The 19,991-nt window shown below is 37.3% G+C and overlaps 1 protein-coding gene across 10 annotated transcripts in view; it reads right to left on the reverse strand.

Moving 5' to 3' along the window:
* Tanc2 (tetratricopeptide repeat, ankyrin repeat and coiled-coil containing 2) overlaps positions 1–19,991 on the reverse strand; it is a 331,636-nt gene that overhangs the window by 74,583 nt on the left and 237,062 nt on the right. For all 10 annotated transcript variants that reach the window (XM_041635617.1, XM_041635621.1, XM_041635620.1 and 7 more), the window contains 2 exons: positions 8,136–8,367; positions 1,090–1,256 (listed from right to left, as the gene is read on the reverse strand). In XM_041635617.1, coding sequence (XP_041491551.1) covers positions 1,090–1,256; positions 8,136–8,367 — 399 coding nt within the window. The remainder of the gene's footprint in view (positions 1–1,089; positions 1,257–8,135; positions 8,368–19,991) is intronic.

Here is a 19,991-nt window from a genome sequence, read left to right on the forward strand (position 1 = left end):
ATGAGTATATACTCTTCAGTTTATACCTTCTTCTTGGGTTTTTAAGAACTCTATGAGCTCTTAATAGTTATCAAGAAAGTTTTTTTTTAAAGTAAGAGGAGGGGAGGAGGTGAAAATTTATAATAATAATAATAATAAGTAAGAAACACTATTCTGGGGCTGGAGAGATGGCCCCGCAGTTAAGAGTACTGACTGCTCTCCCAGAGGACCAGGATTCAATTCCTAGCACTCAAATAGCAGCTAACAACTGTCTGTAACTCTAAGACCCAACACCCTCACACAGACATATATGCAGGCAAAACACCAATGCATGAAACATAAAATAAAAATAAATTATTTACGAAAAAAGCACTGTTCCAAACCACATATGAACACAAAAGAAAGGGAGCTACAATTTCTACTGTAACTCGGTAGCCAAGTATTTTTACAGGCTCAACTCCACATTCCTGATTCTTTCAGGCCATTAAGCTATTAGCAGTGAGTAGGGGAGAGAATTTAAAGAAAATAAAACCTTATCTCTTGGTTGCAATAAATTTAATCTAAAACTTAGTATTTCCAATATTCGCCAGAGGAAGGCATATACAGAAGCAACTTTACATTCACAATACTAAACCAAACAAAAATGAGCTCAAGTAGAAGTGAGGGAAGAAGCAGAAAGTCTGAGCCTCTGCTGAAGACTGAACTCGATTCTGTATAACATTATTGATTAAAAGTATAAAATGGAATTCAAAGAGTGAGACATTTTTTTCTTTGCATTACTGCATTAGGACAAAATCTAAAAAACCAGACTTTTTATGCTATTTTTTCCTCCTTTAAGACTGATCTTGAACTCATAATCATCTTTCTTCTGCTTTTCCAGTGCTTGGATCACATTCTCAGTCCTTTAATGCTATTCTGAGGAACATTTAGGAAGCCTTATCCAGAGAAATGGCAATAGGAACTTGAGAGTCACATACAGAAAGAACGTTTTTATCTAGACCATGTCTCTAAGGTTTAAGAAGAGCTGAAAGAACTAGGAACTGGAACTTTTTCGGTTTAAGTTCCCTACAAGGGAGATAATCTATGGTTCAGAGGCAAACAAACACATACCTGTAAACTGGTCCTAACTGTTACAATTAGTTTGAGCCAAGAAGGAAAATTTCCAATCATTTTACTCAGAAATGATACAATTGTATCCCCATAATCCGGTTTGTGAAATTCTGCTTCATTTAATCCATCAATTAAAATGATGAAATCTTCATCTGGGATTTTTCTCTCTGAGATAGAAAGAAACAAATTACTTCACAATTACCAAGTGGATAGGTAAGTTCTCATTGTGTCTGTGACCACATATAAGTCTGGGAAAAAACGTATTAGAAAAGGTCGCTCATGAGGCCCTGGATAACCAGGGTGCATAACTTATTATAAAGACATGCAATCATTCATTTGGTGAACTAACTTTGTTATTCATCAGGGCACAGATATATGAGCACATGCCTTTCTTTCCTTTTTTTCGAGACAGGGTTTCTCTGGTGTAATAGTTTTGGCTGTCCTGGAACTCACTCTAGAGACCAGGGTGGCCTCAAACTCAGAGATCCATTTGCCCCTGTCCCCCGAGTGTTGGGATTAAAGGCGTGCGCCACCACCACCACCAGGCTTATGAGCATGTGTATTACAGTTTCAGGAATACAATATTTTTATTGTGAGAGCCTTAAAGCTGGAGCTGTGAGGACTTGCATATGGAAATCCATCGTTTTCTCAAACATATAAAAGTTAAATAGACTGTGGTTGTTTCCATCATAGCTTAAAGAATTTGTGAATTCCTTAAAGACTGAGGTAGTATATAGAACTATATGTGAATGTATTCTGGGAAGAGAGGACAGAAGAATGAATAATGTATCTATAGAAAAGTATTTCTTTTTGAAAAACATTCCAAATGCTTCTTAAGTCTAATTATCAAGAATTTGTACTGCATTTTCACTTTACAGTGTGATATGAATTAACATTTTTAAAAATTATACTTGTGATGTGTGTGTGTGTGGGTCTATTTTGTGGGTCCCCAGAGGTTGAACTCAGGTTGGCAGGTTTGGAGGCAAGTGCTTTTTCACACTGAGGAGCCATCTCACTGGCTCTGGATATTTTAATGGTTGAGAAACAATTAATTTGCTAATAAAATTAAATTTCATTTGCATAAATTTCCAGTCAAGTACATTACTCATTACATGAATAAAACACGAGTATTTATCTTTTCTAAAGTGGGGACTAAATGGGCTGGCTACATAGCTGGACAGCTATGCCTACCATACAGGAAGTCTTGGATTAGATCTCTAGCACTTTGAAAAAGGAAGCAGTTCTCCCTTAATTAGGATAATGATATTCTTTTAGATCCCTATGAGGTTTGCTGTCTGGGAACTCCCTTCTCCTCTTGGGAAGAGTTTCATAAGTCACCTAGGAATGCTGGACTGTGAGATGTCAACAGGGAAGCTCAACTCATGATAATACTTCTTTTTTTTTGAAATAAAAACAAAAAAAAATACAAAGAATTTCCTAATGTTATGGACATTTTAAAACAATGAAAGATATTGTCAAATAATTTCTTTTCCTTTGTCTAATGCGGTTTGCCATTTACACCCTTAAGAGAGTCTAAAGATTGTTAGACTGCTGTTGAATGCAATTAGCCTTAAAAAGCTTCTTTATATTCATTTTTAAGCTTTTACAGAATATTAAAAGAATTTTTAAAAGTAAAAGGTGAGGACAAACAAAAATTTCTACTTTATGTTTTGCCACATAGGAACATTTTAAAATGCAAATACTATTTACTTTTTGGTCGTGAGCCTAGTCTTTAATGGCTGAGCCATGTCTGGACTGTCTGCAACTACTATTTGTTATTAGAATTATTTCACAGAAAAATATTTTAATTAAAAACAAAGATACTAACTTTTATATACTTTTAAAATCCATATCTACTCCTATTCAAACCTAGATAGTTTCATTTTCTTATTTTTCATGGACTAAGAAAAGACTTTAAGTTGTTTGATCCTTACAAGTCATTGCTCCAGCTGACAAGTCACTGGAAAGCTTCCCTAAGCCCTTTGACTCCTGTTTTAATCTCTGTACACAACATTCGCTGGGTATTCCTCATTACCTCTGCTTACACATATCCTCAATAAACCTTTGGAGTCTTTCCTAGTAGTCCCGTAGATACCAGGGATAAATAATGATTACAGACACTGCAGGAGAAGAGGAAGCAGCTAGAGCTGAAGTCACACCACCACTCAGGAGTTATTAATAAAGACCCACAGGGCATTGTTTTGTTCATCAGAATTGTCTTTCTTCATTTCATATTGGTGGTTAAAGTTAATGCCTATTGAGAACCTTCAAACTTGTGAAATCTTTAAAACTTTTGAAAAAGACTGTCTATTTTTTTTAAAGGAAAAGTGTATTATTTGAAATCTAACTTCTGACTATGAATTGAAAAGTATTTTCCATAAAACTTTTCCTGGGAGAAAAATTTTAGTTACCTCTGAGAATAAAATATATATACTCTGATGAGTTTTGATAAATATATATAATCATGAAACCAAAACCCTGATCAAATTAAAGAATTTTGCTATTTAAGAAAATTCCTTTCAGTTCCCTTCCTGTCAGTGCTTAATGGACTAGCCATTGCTTTGATTTCTATCACCACAGGCTACATACATTTGTTTCTTTTGATCAATATAAAGTTTCTGAGACTAACATTGTTGAGTGTAATATCTGTTTATTTATATTACTAAGAAGAATTTTATTGAACAAATATACAATATACTTATCTACTATGTTGATGGACATCTGTATTTATGTACTTATTAGGATGATTATATGGATGCTCTTTTATTATCATATTAAGATAAATTATAGCAGTTAACTTCCAAGTGTTAACTAACACTGCATTCCTGGAGAAGTAGAAATTAACTTTGCTATTAGCTTTTTTTTTCTTCTATGATTTTGTTATCATGGTCATGAGGAATAATGGTCTATAATCTATTTCCTTTTTTATTTTTAAAAGATCCTTATGGCTGACATTTTGATGTCAATGTTATGCTTGCCTGATTAAATAAACTGTGAAGTGTTCTTTTCTGTTTTTTTAAAAACATCTGTATCAAACATATTTTTTTCAAAATGTTGAATATAATCACTAAAACCATTTGAATCTGTAGTTTTCATGATAGAAAGTTTTTCCTCTTTTAAATTATCATTAAATTTAACTGCTATAATGCTATATAGTTTTTGTATTTCTTTTAGAGTTATTATCTGGTAAACTGTGTGTTTGTTTTAAGAACAGCCATGCTTCTTTAGTGAATTTGTTGAATTTTATTGCTATGAAATTATTTATAATGGTTTCTTTTAAAAATATTTTATGAATTGTAGTGGTACCAGCCCTTAATTTCTGATGTTGTTTCTTGAACATTCTCTCTGAGACTTGCTTATCCAATTTCACACCAGCTTTATACTGTTCTTTGATCACTTCCCTCTTTACACTAACCCTGCAGATTTTCCTTATATTTTTCTAGATTAAGTTAGAAACTTATACAAGTGATTTTATATTATTCACTTTGAAATATTATACATTCTTTGTATGACCTGTTCTTTGACCCAAAGGTTATTTAGAAGTAGATTAACTTATAAATATTTAGGGGTTTTATTGTTATCAATTTTTAATTTAATTCCATTGTTTTAGACAACACTGCTGCAATATTTTAACTTTTTGGGGTGTGCACACCCACATGTGCAGGCCAGTAGGCAACCCTGGATGTTGTTCCCTAGTTGTCTACATTTTTTTTTTTTTTGAGACCGGCTCTCTTACTGGCCAGGGACGTGCCAAGTAGGCTAGATGACTGCTAGTGAGCCCCAGGGACCCAGCTGATCCTTCTCCCCAGCACCAGGATCACAAGGGTATACTTCTATTCTTGTTTTTGTTTTTAAATAGGTATTTGGGATCAAACTTAGGTCCTTCAATTTTATGACTAAACTAGCTCCCTAGACTGATATTTTGATTTTGATTTTTTTTGTTTTGTTTTAGAGGTTGGACTGGATCTCATAGTTTCTCCCACACCAGTATCCCAAGTACTGGGATTCTTAGCATGCACTACCAGACTTGGAAAACTTTTAGAATTTTTGTGACTTGTTCAGAATACAGTTCTGATTATAGTTTATGTTTTCTTGAAGAAAATATATATCCTACATTTATTGGGTAATATTCTGTAAATACCAATCAGAGTAGGTTGGTTCAAATCTTCTGTATCTTTAATTTTTTTCCTACTTGTTTAAATAGTTACTGAGAGGCATTAAAATCTCTATCTTTAAGAGGGTGTTGCCTGTTAGGCTCTTTGATCCATTTTTTATTTATGTTTCTGAAATCGTGATACTGGGTACAGAATTTAGGATTACTATATCTCATGAAGAATTGGCATTTGTGTCTATTAATTGTTTTTACTAACACTATTTGTCTAGAAGTCTATTCTGACATTAATAAGCTACTCTAGATTTCTTTTTTTTTAAAGATTTATTTATTTATTATGTATACAGTATTGTCAGTATCCTGTTTGAATGTGTGCCTGCAGGCCAGAAGAGGGCACCAGATCTCCTTGCGGATGGTTGTGAGCCACCATGTGGTTGCTGGGAATTGAACTCAGGACCTTTGGAAGAGCAGGCAGTGCTCTTAACCACTGAGCCATTTCTCCAGCCCCCTACTCTAGATTTCTTATGGCTTATGTTTTACTCATAATTTTTAAATCCTTTCACTTTCAATTGTGTCATATTTGAGTAACTGAGTAGACAACATATAGATTGGATTTTGTCCTTTATTCAGTCTGATAGTTTCTGTATTTTAATGTACTACTCCATTTATATTTTATAATTTTTAATATGAATTGCCTAATATTTTCTATTGTTTTGTTTTTCTTTTTTAGTAATCATACAATTTTTAATGTTTTATAAATTGTTTTCACAACTGTTGCTCATGACTTTAATGGTGAGTAGAAATCCCCAGAATAAGATGAAGCAAAGGAACTCACTCAGGGTTATATTAATAGGGATATCTAAAGCTGGAAATAGAGAAATGAATGAGTAGTTATATCTTATAGTAAAATTATAAACTGTGTTATGTTTGAAAATTTGGAGCAGACTCAAAAAATATATTTATATTCTCTTTTTTATAGCTTTTTTTTTATCATTGCACTTTTAAAATACCCAAGCAGTGCCAGGTTTGGTGACACATGCCTTCAATCCTAGCATGGGAGCATGGAGGGAGCAAAAGTCAGCAGAATCTCTGTAGGTGTGAGGCCAGCCTGGTGTACACAGTGAGCTTCAGGACAGACAGAACTGCACAGAGACCCTGTCTCAACAAACAGAACAAAAGCACGCACATAAGCCGTTTCCTGTATTATGTCCCTATTCAAAATGCACTGCCTGAAATATCTACCATGTTCAAGGTAAAATAACAGAAATGATAAAAGTTGAACACAAGAAAGGTTTTAAATTCAATTGCACCCAATTTAGTCAAAGAGATAAGTGCAGAAACAACTAATATTTGTACATCACAAAACTTATTGGCATACAGTAAGTGCTCATTAAATGTTCATGTTAAACTGTGCAGCAGTGGCACACACCTTTAATCCCAGCACTTGGAAGGCAGAGACAGGCGGATCTCTGTAAATTCAAAGCTAGACTGGTCTACAGAGCAAGTTCCAGGACAGCCAAGATTACACAAGGAAACTCTGTTTTGAAAAAAAAAAAAACAAAACACAACAAAACAAGATTCATGTTAAATTTTAAGATTTTTACATGTATATAATAATGTGTTGAGTAGCACAACTGAGATACATAATTATTACTTTTCTGTTTGGCTTCCAGTGCTGACAAATCATTGTTATGAGTGGAGGAAGGCTAGTAAGGATGCTTAGTGGGTAAAGGAACCTGCTTCCACATCTCATGAATTTGGTCCTAGGACCCACACAGTGGGACGACAGAGCTGATTAGCACAGTCTGTCCTCTGATCATGTCAAGTTGTGATGTGAGCATACAACACAAAATAAATTAAATGTAATAGAAAAAAAGTATAGCAAAGGGTGAAGAGATGGCTCAGTGGTCAATAGTACCCGCTCTGCCACAGAGTTGTAATCTCAAGCACAAACATAAGAAGCTGGGTACGGCTGCACACGCCTGTGACCCCAGTGCTGGCGGGGTGGAGACAGCAAGCCAGTGAGACCCTGTGCTACAGAGGAAGGGACCCGCCCTCATTCTCTGTCCATGTGGATGTGTACATTCATGGGCAGGTACTATATTTGAATGCCCTCAACTCACCTCCCCACACCAAAAATAAAAGTTAAAAAAGGTAAAAGAAAGTGTGTAGCCAAGAGAGGTTTAGGAAGGTATGGGCTGGCTTAAGGAGAGGACTGTACTTAGGCTTTAGTGGACACCAGGGCTGTGGGGGGAAGCGAGGAAAAGTATGCGCCTGAGAGGGAGACAGAGACCATTAATTTTATTTTCATTAAATGAATTTTTGATTTGATACAATTTATTTACACAAAATGATCATATGCCTTTTTAAGTACCTTTCAAGGTGAATAGTTCAAGAGATTTCTAGTGTAAATACCGTGGTGTGCAACCACAGGATGCCTTATTGGCATGGATGGGGCAATAGACAGACTGCAGATGTTTTCTAACTATACAAGTTTCTACACTACAGCGTTTCGAAGCATACAAACCCTGTAACAGTGAGCAGGAGCTACAACTTTACTGATTTATTCTAATTCCACAGAAAGGATTAGAAGCTCTGCTACTTTATTATAGGAAAACTGAAATCATTTGGAAATCAAAATGAGAACTTTTACAAAGGAAGGAGGAGGTATCAGTTTCTACAAGAACTTGTTCTTTTGAAATAGGGTCTTATTTGGTTGGTCCTGACTTCCTGGACTCAAGCAGTCCATCTACCCCAGCCTCTTTCAAGTGTTGGGATTAGACTTGTGCACCATCACACTCCACCCGAGCAAGGTTCTGTAAGCTATATTCTGTAGACATCAGCTATGGAACATTTAGTTTTGGCAATGTAGTAAATATAATCATTTCTTTATCATGAACCAAGTGATCAGGGCTCCTCAGGACCTCATCTATACCTTTGTGGAGGTTCTCCAGGGGTTCTAGAACTCCCCTCCGGAAGGAGGCCATGGGGTCTTGAACACAGGACCGAAGGCTTAGCATGCTTTGCAGGTGAGGTTCCCGAAGAAGCTGCTCCCGGTAAGCTGTCAGCTGAGGTGAGCGGCAGAGCAGAGCAGCAACATTGTGGACGAATTCTGGTACCAGGCAGGTGTAGGCATTATCTGCCTGGCAATAGTGATAGGCAACCACCTACAGAAAGGTGAGAGTGCAAACAGGCTTATCAGCAAATATGATTACCATATGAACATTCCCCCAACACTGTCTTTGGTTTCTCTATTTCCTCAATTTTTTTCAAATAAAAATAAAAGCTGCTAACTCAACTGTATAACTTACGCATAGTCAAAATTTATATAGAATACTTCCATTGTATATATTTATAATATCACAATATGAAATTGATGTTTATAAATAAAAATGGGATACTCCTGGATTATAAGAAACAGGAAGCAAGACTGAGAATGAAGTTGTACATTAATATTGTTAGCATTTATTCAAAACAGTAGTATAGAGGGGCACTGGGTCCCAATCCTCGGGGCACCCAAGCGGGCGGGAGTCCCTTTGTTTCTATGGCCTGCCTGCACCAAGCAGGGTAGGCGCTTTGTTTGCGACCTGCCCACCAGCACGGAGGCCTGATCTCTCGGCGCCAGGAGAGCCAACGTTGGAGAGAGCCAGTGTTGGGTAGGCAAGGAGACCTGATCCGGTAAAAGAAGATCCATAAGGGAGCATTTGGAAGAAGAGATGGGCAGACGCCAAGGCAAGAATTCGCCCAACAAGCTGAAAAGCAACATGAAGCCACCAGAAACCAGCGACCTCACAACGGGAGGACATGAACACCTTAATCAAGAAGAAGTAGAAAAGATTGACTTCATGAAAGTGATTGATGCCCTTAAACAGCATGTAAAAAACGCCCTTATAGAAATGGATGAGAAATATAACAGAAAGTTTGAAGAATTGAATAAATCAGTGAATGATACCCTAGAAAACCAAGGAAAAACAATCAAACAGATAATGGAAACAGTTCAAGACTTGAAAACTGAAATGGAGGCAAAGAAGAAAACACAAACAGAGGGCCGGCTGGACATGGAAAATTTAAGTAAACAAACAGAGTCTACAGAAACAAGCATAACCAACAGAATACAAGAGTTAGAAGAAAGAATCTCAGATTCTGAAGATACCATAGAGAAAATAAACACACTGATCAAAGAAAACAGCAAGTCCAACAAACTCTCATCACAAAATATTCAGGAAATATGGGACACAATAAAAAGACCAAACCTAAGAATAATAGGAGTAGAAGAAGGAGAAGAAGTGCAGCTCAATGGTCCAGAAAATATATTTAATAAAATTATAGAAGAAAACTTTCCCAACCTAAAGAAAGATATACCTATGAAGGTTCAAGAAGCATACAGAACACCGAATAGGCTGGATCAAAAAAAAAAAAAACATCCCCTCGCCATATAATTATCAAAACACAAAGCATACAGAATGGGGAAAGAATATTAAGAGCTGCAAAGAAAAAAGGCCAAATTACTTATAAAGGTAAACCTATCAGACTTACACCTGACTTCTCCATGGAAACCATGAAAGCCAGAAGGTCCTGGATAGATGTACTGCAGAAACTGAGAGACCATGGATGCAAGCCCAGATTACTATACCCAGCCAAGCTTTCGTTCATTATAAATGGAGAAAATAAAATTTTCCAGGATAAAAACAAATTTAAACAATACGCAGCCACAAATCCAGCCTTACAGAAAGTAATAGAAGGAAAATCACTAACCAAGGAGTCCAACAATGACCACAATAAGTCAGACATCTAGAGACCCTTCACCAACACAAATCAAAGAAGGGAAACACACAAACTCTATGACTAAAAAAATGACCGGAGTTAACAACCACTGGTCATTAATATCACTTAATGTCAATGGACTCAACTCACCTATTAAAAGGCACAGGCTAAGAGATTGGATACGAAAACAGGATCCAACACTCTGCTGTTTACAAGAAACACACCTCAACCACAAAGACAGGCACCTACTCAGAGTAAAGGGCTGGGAAAAGGCTTATCAAGCAAATGGACCTAAAAAACAAGCAGGTGTGGCCATACTAATCTCTAACAAAGTAGACTTCAAACTTAAATCAATCAGAAGAGATGGAGAGGGGCATTTTATACTCATAACAGGAACAGTTCATCAGGATGAAGTCTCAATCCTGAACATCTATGCCCCTAATATAAAAGCACCCACGTACATAAAAGAAACATTGCTAAAACTTAAGGCAGCCATCAAACCGCACACACTAATAGTAGGAGACTTCAACACTCCTCTCTCACCAATGGACAGGTCAATCAGACAGAAACCTAACAGAGAAATAAGAGAATTAATGGAGGTAATGAATCAAATGGACTTAACAGACATCTATAGAACATTCCACCCAAATAGGAAAGAATATACCTTCTTCTCTGCAGCTCATGGAACCTTCTCAAAAATCGACCACATAGTCGGTAACAAAGCAAACATCCACAGTTACAAAAAAATATTAGTAACCACCTGAGTCTTATCAGATCACCATGGATTAAAGTTAGAATTCAACAACAATCCTACCCCCAGAAAGCCTACAAATTCATGGAAACTGAACAGTCAACTACTGAACCATACCTGGATTAAGGAAGAAATTAAGAAAGAAATTAAAGTCTTCCTGGAATTCAATGAAAATAAAGAAACAACATACTTAAACTTATGGGACACTATGAAAGCAGTCCTAAGAGGAAAGTTCATAGCACTAAGTGCCCACTTAAAGAAAACAGAGAAAGCTCACATTGGAGACTTAACAGCCCACCTGAAAGCTCTAGAAAAAAAAGAAGCAGACTCACCTAGGAGGAGTAGAAGACTGGAAATAATCAAACTGAGGGCGGAAATCAACAAAATAGAAACACAGAAAACAATCCAAAGAATCAATGAAACAAAAAGCTGGTTCCTGGAGAAAATCAACAAGATTGATAAACCCTTATCCAAACTAATCAAACGACAGAGAGAGAACACGCAAATTAATAGGATCAGAAATAAAAAGGGGGACATAACCACAGACACAGAGGAAATTCAGAGAATCATTAGATCTTACTACAAAAGCCTATATGCCACAAAACTGGAAAATGTAAAGGAAATGGACACTTTTTTAGATAAATACCATATACCAAAGTTAAACCAGGACCAGGTGAACAATCTAAATAGACCTGTTAGTCGCGAAGAATTAGAAGAGGTTATCAAAAACCTCCCTACCAAAAAAAGCCCAGGACCAGATGGCTTCAATGCGGAATTCTTCCAGAACTTCCAAGAAGAACTAATACCTATACTCCTTAATGTATTTCACAATATAGAAACAGAAGAGGCATTGCCAAATTCCTTTTATGAAGCTACAGTAACCCTGATACCAAAACCGCACAAAGACTCAACTAAGAAAGAAAATTATAGACCCATCTCACTCATGAACATCGATGCAAAAATCCTCAACAAAATACTGGCAAACCGAATCCAAGAACACATTAGAAAAATTATCCATTATGATCAAGTAGGCTTCATCCCAGGGATGCAGGGCTGGTTCAACATATGAAAATCTATCAATGTAATCCATCATATAAATAAACTGAAAGAAAAAAACCATATGATCATTTCATTAGATGCTGAAAAAGCATTTGACAAAATTCAACATCCCTTTATGATAAAAGTATTGGAGAGATTAGGGATACAAGGGTCATACCTAAATATAATAAAAGCTATATACAGCAAGCCGACAGCTAACATCAAATTAAATGGAGAGAAACTTAAAGCCATCCCACTAAACTCAGGAACACGACAAGGCTGTCCACTCTCGCCATACCTCTTCAATATAGTACTTGAAGTTCTAGCAATAGCAATAAGACAACATAAGGGGATCAAGGGGATTCAAATTGGAAAGGAAGAAGTGAAACTTTCGTTATTTGCAGATGATATGATAGTGTACATAAGCGACCCCCAAAACCCCACCAAAGAACTTTTACAGCTGATAAACACCTTTAGTAATGTGGCAGGATACAAGATCAACTCCAAAAAATCAGTCGCCCTCTTATACACAAAGGATATGGAAGCAGAGAGGGAAATCAGAGAAGCTTCACCTTTCACGACAGCCACAAACAGCATAAAATATCTTGGGGTAACTCTAACCAAGGAAGTGAAAGATCTATTTGACAAGAACTTTAAGGCATTGAAGAAAGAAACTGAGGAGTATACCAGAAAATGGAAGGACCTCCCTTGCTCTTGGATTGGGAGGATCAACATAGTAAAAATGGCAATTCTACCAAAGGCAATTTATAGATTCAATGCAATCCCCATCAAGGTCCCATCAAAATTCTTCACAGATCTTGAGAGGACAATAATCAACTTTATATGGAAAAACAAAAAACCCAGGATAGCCAAAACAATCCTATACAATAAAGGATTGTCTGGAGGCATTACCATCCCTGACTTCAAACTCTATTACAGAGCTACAGTGATGAAAACAGTGTGGTACTGGCATAAAAACAGAGAAGTCGACCAATGGAATCGTATAGAAGACCCGAATTTTAACCCACAAACCTATGAACACCTCATTTTTGATAAAGGAGCCAAAAGTATACAATGGAAGAAAGAAAGCATCTTCAACAAATGGTGCTGGCATAACTGGACGTCAACCTGTAGAAGAATGAAAATAGACCCATATCTATCACCATGCACAAAACTGAAGTCCAAATGGATTAAAGACCTCAATATCAGTCAGAACACATTGAACCTGATAGAAGAGAAAGTGGGAAATACCCTACAACAGATGGGCACAGGAGATTGCTTCGTATGTGTAACCCCAACAGCACAGACATTAAGGGCAACATTGAATAAATGGGACCTACTAAAACTGAGAAGCTTCTGTAAAGCAAAGGACACTGTCACCAAGACAAAAAGGCAACCTACTGACTGGGAGAAGATCTTCACCAACCTCGCAACAGACAAAGGTCTGATCTCCAAAATATATAGAGAACTGAGGAAACTAGACTTTAAAATGCTAATTAACCCAATTAAAAAATGGGGCACTGAACTGAACAGAGAATTCTCAGCAGAGGAAGTTCAAATGGCCAAAAGACACTTAAGGTCATGCTCAACCTCCTTAGCGATCAGGGAAATGCAAATTAAAACAACTTTGAGATATCATCTTACACCTGTCAGAATGGCTAAAATAAAAAACTCCAATGATAGCCTTTGCTGGAGAGGCTGTGGAAGAAGGGGTACCCTCATCCATTGCTGGTGGGAATGCAATCTTGTGCAACCACTTTGGAAATCGGTGTTTCGGTTTCTCAGGAAATTCGGGATCAACCTACCCCTGGACCCAGCAATACCACTCCTGGGAATATACCCAAGAGATGCCCTATCATATGACAAGAGCATTTGTTCAACTATGTTCATAGCAGTATTATTTGTAATAGCCAGAACCTGGAAACAACCTAGATGCCCTTCAAATGGAAGAATGGATGAAGAAAGTGTGGAATATCTACACATTAGAGTACTACGCTGCAGTAAAAAACAATGACTTCTCAAATTTTGCATGCAAATGGATGGAAATAGAAAACACTATCCTGAGTGAGGTAACCCAGACCCAAAAAGATGAATATGGGATGTACTCATTCATAATTGGTTTCTAGCCATAAACAAGGGTCACGGAGTCTACAATTGGTGATCCCAAAGAAGCTAAGTAAGAAGGTGAACCAAAGGAAAAACATATAGTTGTCCTCTTGGCTATGGGAAGTAGACAAAATTGCCGGGGAGAAAATTGAGATCTTGGGGGTGGGGTGGGATGAGGGTAAGGGGAGATGGGGAGTGAAAAGGGAGAAGGGGAGAATGTGGGGAACTTGGGGAAAAAGGAGGATTGGGATAAAGGAAGGTTAGATAGGGGAGCACGGAAGCACAATTCTTAGTTAAGGGAGCCACCTTAGGGTTGGCAATGGACTTGAACCTAGAGTGGCTCCCAGATGCCCAAGCCGAGGTCCCCAGTTAGTTCCTTGGGCAGCTGAGGATAGGGAACCTGAAATGACCCTATCCTATAGCACTACTGACAAATATCTTGCATATCATCATAGAACCTTCATCTGGTGATGGATGGAGACAGAGACAGAGACCCACACTGGAGCACTGGACTGAACTCCCAAGGTCCCAACGAGGAGCAGAAGGAGGGAGAACATGAGCAAAGAAGTCGGGACCACGAGGGGTGCACCCACCCACTGAGACAGTGGAGCTGATCTATTGGGAGCTCACCAAGGCCAGCTGGACTGTGACTGAAAAAGCATGGGATGAAACTGGACTCTCTGAGCATGGCGAACAATGAGGGCTGATGAGAAGCCAAGGACAATGGCACGGGGTTTTGAATCTATGTAATGTGCTGGCTTTGTGGGAGCCTAGCCAGTTTGGATGTTCACCTTCCTAGGAATGGACGGAGAGGGGAGGACCTAGGACTTACCACAGGGCAGGGAACCCTGACTGCTCTTTGGACTGGAGAGGGATGGGGAGAGGAGTGGGGGGAGGGGGAGAAGGTGGGAGGAGGGGGAGAAGGGTGGGAGGAGGGGGAGGGAAATGGGAAGCTGGGAGGAGGTGGAAACTTGTTTTTTTTTCTTTTCTCCTTTTCTCAATAAAAAAAAATCGAAAAAAACAGTAGTATAGAAAAGTAGACTTTTAAAACAGCATTAGAAATAAAACAAGAGGAAAATCAACAAATACACATGCTTACATCACTTTTTAGTTACAGTTGTGCTTTAAAATAGCCGGGCGGTGGTGGCGCACGCCTTTAATCCCAGCACTCGGGAGGCAGAGGCAGGTGGATGTCTGTGAGTTCGAGACCAGCCTGGTCTACAGAGCTAGTTCCAGGACAGGCTCCAAAACCACAGAGAAACCCTGTCTCGAAAAACCAAAAAAAAAAAAAAAAAAAAAAAAAAAACCATAAAATAAAATAATCTATATTTAAAAATTATCAGTAAATATTTTCTCAAAGTCCAGACAGAGGCAAAGTACCAAAATAAGATAAAAGGTAAGGAAAGAGGTGAGGATTTGCTAAATATGGCTCTTAAATACTAAGAGTTCATGAGTCTTAATAACATTTAGGATCTGGGATTTCTGGCTGTCTGTTTTAAGCTGCTTGTTAGAAACGTGTAGAATTTACTCCATATTGTCTGTTCTGGCTGTTATTTTTGCCTCAAGAGAAAGTACAAAAGAGGGTTTCCTTTTTCTTTTTGATAGAGTTGCAGTAAGAAACCAAGGTTGGCCTGGCACTCCTGCTTCTCCTGCCTCCATCTCCAGAGTATGCCATTATGCCTAGCATAGGGAGTGACTTTAATACAGATCGCTCTTCTAGCTCTTACTGCTCAGAAAAGTGATGGGATACTGCAGAAACCAAGGCATCGATAGGAGAAATTCAGCTTGATATATGGAAAGAATCTGACACGGTGCTCAGAAAGCAGTAAGAGGGAAATAATGTTAGTGATTTCACCATCATCTCTTCTGCGCTCCTCTTACTCATCATCGCCGTCATCAACATTCTGTAAGTTCATTTTAGCTACTATCTTTGTGCCTATAGATAACTCTGACATCCTACTAGCACTGAGGGATGTACCGAGAATGCTTTCTTCGTTATCTCTCATAAAGGAGTTCTATTATGAAAAACTTCTCATCTGTAAATGTGGTCATCTCTTTAATATATTCTGGAAATGCCAGAATTAAACAGTTAAAAAAATCATTCTCATTAAACACAAAGGAAATCAAACAACACAGGAGACATTATTGCATATTTAAAGCTAATGACAGGAACTGATTGTGAATGAAACAATGAAGTCTGAGTTCAATAAGGGGACTAGAAATCAGAGGCTGTATTTAAAAAAGCTCCACTCCTTAGGTACATTAGTCCCTGCTTTATTATCTATCTTAAAGTATAAGAAGTATAAGAAGCCCAAATAGAAACCTTGTCCTCTCAGTCAATGGTGAAGCCAGGGGTTATTGTCTACAAGAACACAAATCTCCACATAATTAAAAAACCAGTAAACTTTTGAACCAATATATAATCACACTATATTTTGCTTCAATGATTCCAGAGGCCTTGTATAATTTAATTGCTTTTTGCCCAACGCAATGGGGTATCATTTTACAGATGAAGATAAAATTTAGAGGGTTTTTTTGTTGATTTTGTTAAAAATCACATGTGTACTTGGATAAACAAGGTTTCATTTAACAAAGGTCAGTGTTAAAGTTACATTTTCTAAAGCTGCTTCTCTTTTTAATTTTAGTATTTAGTATTCAAATATAAAGTCTTGACTTCTTTGAAGAATTCAGGTAGAAAATCAATTCAATACCTTCAGGTTTGCAAGGTGTTCAAAATAGGTTACTAACCACACACTTCAAAGTAGCTATGTAATATGTATATAAATTCCATCAAAACTATGTGATAAGTACCGAAATGTCTCAGTCAGATAAAGTACCAGCACCCATGTAAAAACAGCTGTGTGCCAGTAACCTCAGCACTGGGGAGGCATAGATAAGGAGCTCTCTGGCCAGTTACCATAGCTTATCAGTGTGCTACAGTTTCAGTGACAGATCCTGATTCAAAATAAGATGAAGAGCAACTAAGGAAGATGTGTGTCTAATGCCTGTGGAAGCCAGAAGAGGGTGTCAGATAACCTGGAACTGGAGTTTACAGATGATTGTGAGCTGCTGTGTAAGTGCTGGGAATTGAACTCAGGTCCTTTGGAAAAACAGCTAGTGCGCTTAAGAACGAGTTCTTTCTTAGCCTCCTAGATTGTCTTTTGATATGATCTAAAACTTTTCCTATATATAAAAACAGGACGCAAGCCTAGACAATGCATTTTTCCCAGTATCACACTGTACTAGTGATCAAAGGCACATTTGTACAGCAGTCTACAGTGTTGAGGAAGTTATTATACTTGATTTAGTGACAGCTTCTTGGAAATGGCTCAGAATCAATCTGCCTTAATAAACCAACAGGCACAACCTTTTTTTTTCCTTGGGTAGATTCTTATTTCTCAAATCACTGTCTTAATTTCATTTATAGCTATGTCTTTCTTATGTAATTCATCTTTCCACCCCAAGTTTTATGTATGTTAACTATCTTTGAAGGAAAATAGTAAGTAAACGTGCTCTTCTTTCAAGGGAAGAACAAAAGGAGAAGCAGGCAGGCCACATATACTAAAGGATGAAGGTCAATATAGTATTTTGATTGGGGGCTGATAAAATGCTTTCATGTTAAGGGCTATTGCTACAAAGCCTGAGGACCTGAGTTTAAGGTCTGAGACTCACAACTCTCTCTGACCTAGACACTTGAGTACACACATAATAATAAATGTAATACAGTATCGAAATATTCTGATTGGGTTAGAAATATAGCTCAGTAGCAGAATGCTTGCTTAGCAGGTATGATACCCTGGTTTTCATCTTTAGTACTGCCAAAGGTGGAGGGAGGCAATGTTTGATTTAATGTTACATCCAATAAATGGTAAAACATATCATAAACCTTATCAAAGAATTGAGTGGCAGCAAATCTTCCAGGTTTGTGTTAAAAGTCTCAAGACTTCACACATCATAGTGCGTTTTCTACTTCAAATAATACCTATGGAGGAATTAAGGTAATCTCATACGATGGAAAGGCAGTTTTGAATATATGGTACCTATTTGGACAGAAAAACATCTAGCTTAGATAACAAGTGGCATTTATATCTTTTAAATTCTAGAGCTACAACAGCTCTTCCTTTAGGTCAGTGCTAACATTTGTAAGCCACTCAATACTCCTGATTTATTTATTAGCACTATCCTTCAATGCTTAAGTCAGTTTAAACAAAGAAACAAACAAAACTGAACTCACTATGTACATGGGGCTGGCCTTACAGTGATCCTCCTTTATCAGCTTCCTAAGAGTTGAGATTGAAGTGTGAGTCACTGGGGCTAGAGCGATAGCTTAGTGGTTAAGGGTTCTGGCTATTTTTTCCAATGACCTGAGTTCAATTCCCAGCTTATATGTGGCTACTCACAGTTATCTGTGATGCCCTCTTCTGGCCTTGAAGAGAAGAGCACACTCTGCGGTACATAGACAAACATGTAGGTAAAACAGCTATCACATAAAATAGAACATGTGAGCAACTACCACACCAGCTACTTTAGTATTTCTAGGGATCGGAAAGTTGACTGCAAATAACTACTTTATCTCCTTTTGTTCTTGTTTCTTAACTCTGATTCTAATCATCACTCTGAGACTGGAGGCTAAAAATAGTTCCCAGGCTTGGGTTCTGTTTCAGCAATTTTCCAGTTAAAAGCCCTACCTTCCCCTTCTCCTTTTTGTTTTAAGCAATGAGACTTATTTTTCAACTTGAACTCATTTTAGACTTACAGAAATGTTGCAAAAGTAGTACACAGAGCTTCCATTTATTTCTCATTCAGTCTCCCTTATTAGTATTTTATATAATTTTAATTATAAAAGCCAGTAAATTAACATATAATAATTTTATCTAAAAATCTAAACAACACTTAGTAATCTTACCTAAAGACATTACTCAAATTTAAGTGTTTCCTTTAGGTCCTTACCTATTCAAGACTCATCAGGGACCCCACAGAGCACATTTCTCTTTAGTCTCCTTTCATCTATAAGAGACTTTTAGTCATTTTACACAACTCTGATGTTTTCAAATATTGACTAGTTATTTTGCTGAATGTCTCTCAGTTTGGGTTTGTCTGATGATCTGAGACCTATTCTCGGGATGAATACCATAAAAACAGTGTTGTGTTCTTGATGAGTCATGCCATAGGTTTCAATGTTAGTATATCTTGCTATTGATGAGACTGATCTGTTTTGTTTGGTTGAAGTTAAGATTCTGCAACTGTAAAGTTGTTTTTTGTGGTTAAAAATATCTTAGAAGAAAGTCTTTTGAAATTATGTAAGTCCCATTGCTCTCTAAATACTTGCCCATTAACTTTGTTATCTATCAGTGGATCTCTTCTGCAGCAATGATTAGTATGATGCTAAAGGATGTTCAATTTCTCTTCTTCTATATTTGTTATTTGTAACCCCTCTGGAATGAAGAATTGTCCTTCTGAATAGAGTTATGTTGCAATTAATTATTTTAGGCTGAAGCAGAAACTATACATATATGTGATTACATAAAATCATATACTAATATGTGTGTATGAATGTAAAGTTGGAGAAGTAAGGATGTTTAATAACCTTTAACCTTTTCAGTGCTGGGTATTGAACTCAGGGCCCTGTGTATGAAAGTAAGCATTCTATTGCTGACCTACATCTCTTGCTCTCATGTGATTTCTCCTCCCTGCCTGACAACGCCAGTCCTGACTGGCTTGGAACTTCTGGCTTGGAACTCCTGAGCCTCCTATCTCAGCCTCCTGAGTGCTAGAATTATAGAGTACACCAACATCTTCAGCCCATGCGAAGCTTTTTTAATGAGGTCGTTTGGATTTTACTAAAGTGCAACAAGAGAAAGGCTATTTGGTTTCAGTATAGGGAAGAGTTTGGACTTTCCTTATTCATTTAACACCAATTTATATGCTAAACCCTTGTATTAAGAGCTGGGGATAAAGTAGCTAACACTTAAGCACTGTCCTAGTGTAAGATGCAGTTTAAAAACAAACAAACAACAAACACTGAAGTTGACAAATATACAAGATTGTTTTTCCTATACTTGTATCCAGAATGTAGATGAAATCTGGGTCAGTGTTAATTTGAGAAGACAAAAATCCTTAGACACGTGAAAA

This window comes from Microtus oregoni, unplaced genomic scaffold (genome assembly GCF_018167655.1).
Source record: "Microtus oregoni isolate MIOR12 unplaced genomic scaffold, Mior012 000048F_ref0000485, whole genome shotgun sequence".
NCBI classification, from domain to species: Eukaryota; Metazoa; Chordata; class Mammalia; order Rodentia; family Cricetidae; genus Microtus; species Microtus oregoni.